Below are 2,010 nucleotides of genomic sequence, written 5' to 3' on the forward strand. Positions count from 1 at the left end.
TCACATTATTTTTCAATTTATACCTAATCCTTTTAGCTGTGATTCTTTCGAAGAAAAGAATAGCAATCTTCTGCGTAGAACCTAAAATGCAAAGTCGTCAGATCGGCCTCAAACTTGGTATGAGCACGAATTATGCACGAGTTAGCCTTCTCCAGCGTTTGCATCCCCAATCTTTGACACACTTGAATTTTCTGCCGGATTTCACCTCAATCTTCATCAAATGTTACCACACTTGGACCGCCTCTGAAGAAAGAATCACAGCCCGTAAGTGAAACTTACCAGTACATTTTATTTTTTAAGGTTAAATTCATAAAAGGATGCCTCAAAATAGAATTTTCCCAACTTTCGTATACTTAAAAACAAATGATTCGAAGCTTTGAAGTTTCGAATCTCTTTCGAAATATTGGAAATCGAATGAATAGGCCTTTTGGTAGTTGATAGATTTAAGAAAATTAGTGGTTAAGCTATGTACTGTACATAACTTAAAAGAAATATATCAGAAAGACTCTTGCAGGGGAACAAAGGATTCGTTAGATCAGAGAATCAGAATAATTTGAAATTAAAAAATTTTTTAGGTTATTGTTAGATGAAAATGTTTTCTTTTTCAGCTTCTGAAGAAGCTTCGGGGTGAAGCAAAACCGGACTCCCCTTTTCCTTTACTAAGATTCTATTTTTCTATATTCATATTTATAGACGAAATATAAATGCTATTGAAAGAATAATTATTCGTGTTCTTTACCCTTAAAGATAAGTATGACACAGCATATCCAGGGTGACTAAATAGCTTTAACAACAGCACAAATGATTTTCAGCGCCATTTTATCTCAAAGATCATATCCGGCTATAATAAAACGTCATAGATAGTCCACAATCTTGACCAATAATCTTTTACCTAATAATAATTCTTATAACTAGATTAAAAAGTCCGTACTTGTGTACCTTAGTAAGGCAAAAAAAGTGCCAATTTATTGGATGCTCTCATGTCATTCTTCCACACGGCACGCGGGCGATAAGGATGTTGGATTTCTTCACGATATCCATTCAATTGACAATGTTGTTGATCCAGGTGATAAAGTGTGCTACGCGTGTATGTACGGAAGGTGCTCCTGCAGAACCACAGGGCATGAAGCCCCAAGAGACAATACCAATTTGCGTACTACCCTGAAGCACAGGAGAGCCAGAGTCACCACTGCAGGCACTGACTCCACCTGTGAGGGGTCCAGTACATATTTTTGTATCGTCGAAGACATTATCAGCTCCGCCTCCGATGGCCTCAAGAGCGGCACGGCAAGCACTGTACTCAACAACAGGTACGTTAACCTTCTGCAGGATGTCGGGATTGGTAGGAATGGTACCACCAGATGTACTGCCCCAACCAATCATTTGTGAAACACCCGATGGGTGAGAGCCAGCAGCAGGGAAAACCACTGGTTGAATCCAATCGTTGTACACAAGAGGAGCTGCCAGACGGATCTAAAATAACAATCTATCAGTTAAATGATTCTCAACGATGTTTCTTAATATGCACTAAATCACCAAAGCTATATCGAAGGGACCCACTGCCCCGGGCACCCAGCTTTCATGGAGAACATGCGATGCAACTCCCACGCGAGCTTGATTTGGTTCAACGATGGCCAGATTCAACTTGCCGCAGAGAATTTCGAGACGTCCAATATTGGGAGCTTCTGTGATGCAATGAGCTGCCGTGAGTACCCAATTGTTATTCACAACTGAAGCACCGCAAATATGTGTGCTGGCAGTCAGTAGAACCCACTGAATTGAGCAGATGTAGGGAAATTCACCAGGAAGAGCATTAACGCCACCAACAATCCTTCCATTACCCACAGAAGAGAGTGGGAGGGCTGAAAAGGAATGAAAAACAAGTCAATTTAATTAATCTAAAGACTTAATCACAAGAACTACATACTAGGAACAGCCAATGAGGCAGCAAGGAGAGTTGATAGCACTACAAGAATCTTCATTTTGCACACAACGGAGATACAACGACTT

The 2,010-nt window shown here is 40.3% G+C and overlaps 1 protein-coding gene across 1 annotated transcript; it reads right to left on the reverse strand.

The window, feature by feature from the left end:
• Positions 1-931: 931 nt before the first annotated feature.
• On the reverse strand, positions 932-2,010 carry LOC129792675 (trypsin-1-like). The gene is made up of 3 exons (XM_055831985.1): positions 1,928-2,010; positions 1,537-1,862; positions 932-1,473 (listed from the first exon to the last, which is right to left on the reverse strand). The coding sequence occupies exons 1-3, from the start codon at positions 1,980-1,982 to the stop codon at positions 1,042-1,044; spliced, it is 813 nt and encodes a 270-aa protein (XP_055687960.1). The 5' UTR covers positions 1,983-2,010; the 3' UTR covers positions 932-1,041.

The sequence above is a fragment of the Lutzomyia longipalpis genome, chromosome 3, assembly GCF_024334085.1.
Source record: "Lutzomyia longipalpis isolate SR_M1_2022 chromosome 3, ASM2433408v1".
Taxonomy (NCBI): Eukaryota; Metazoa; Arthropoda; class Insecta; order Diptera; family Psychodidae; genus Lutzomyia; species Lutzomyia longipalpis.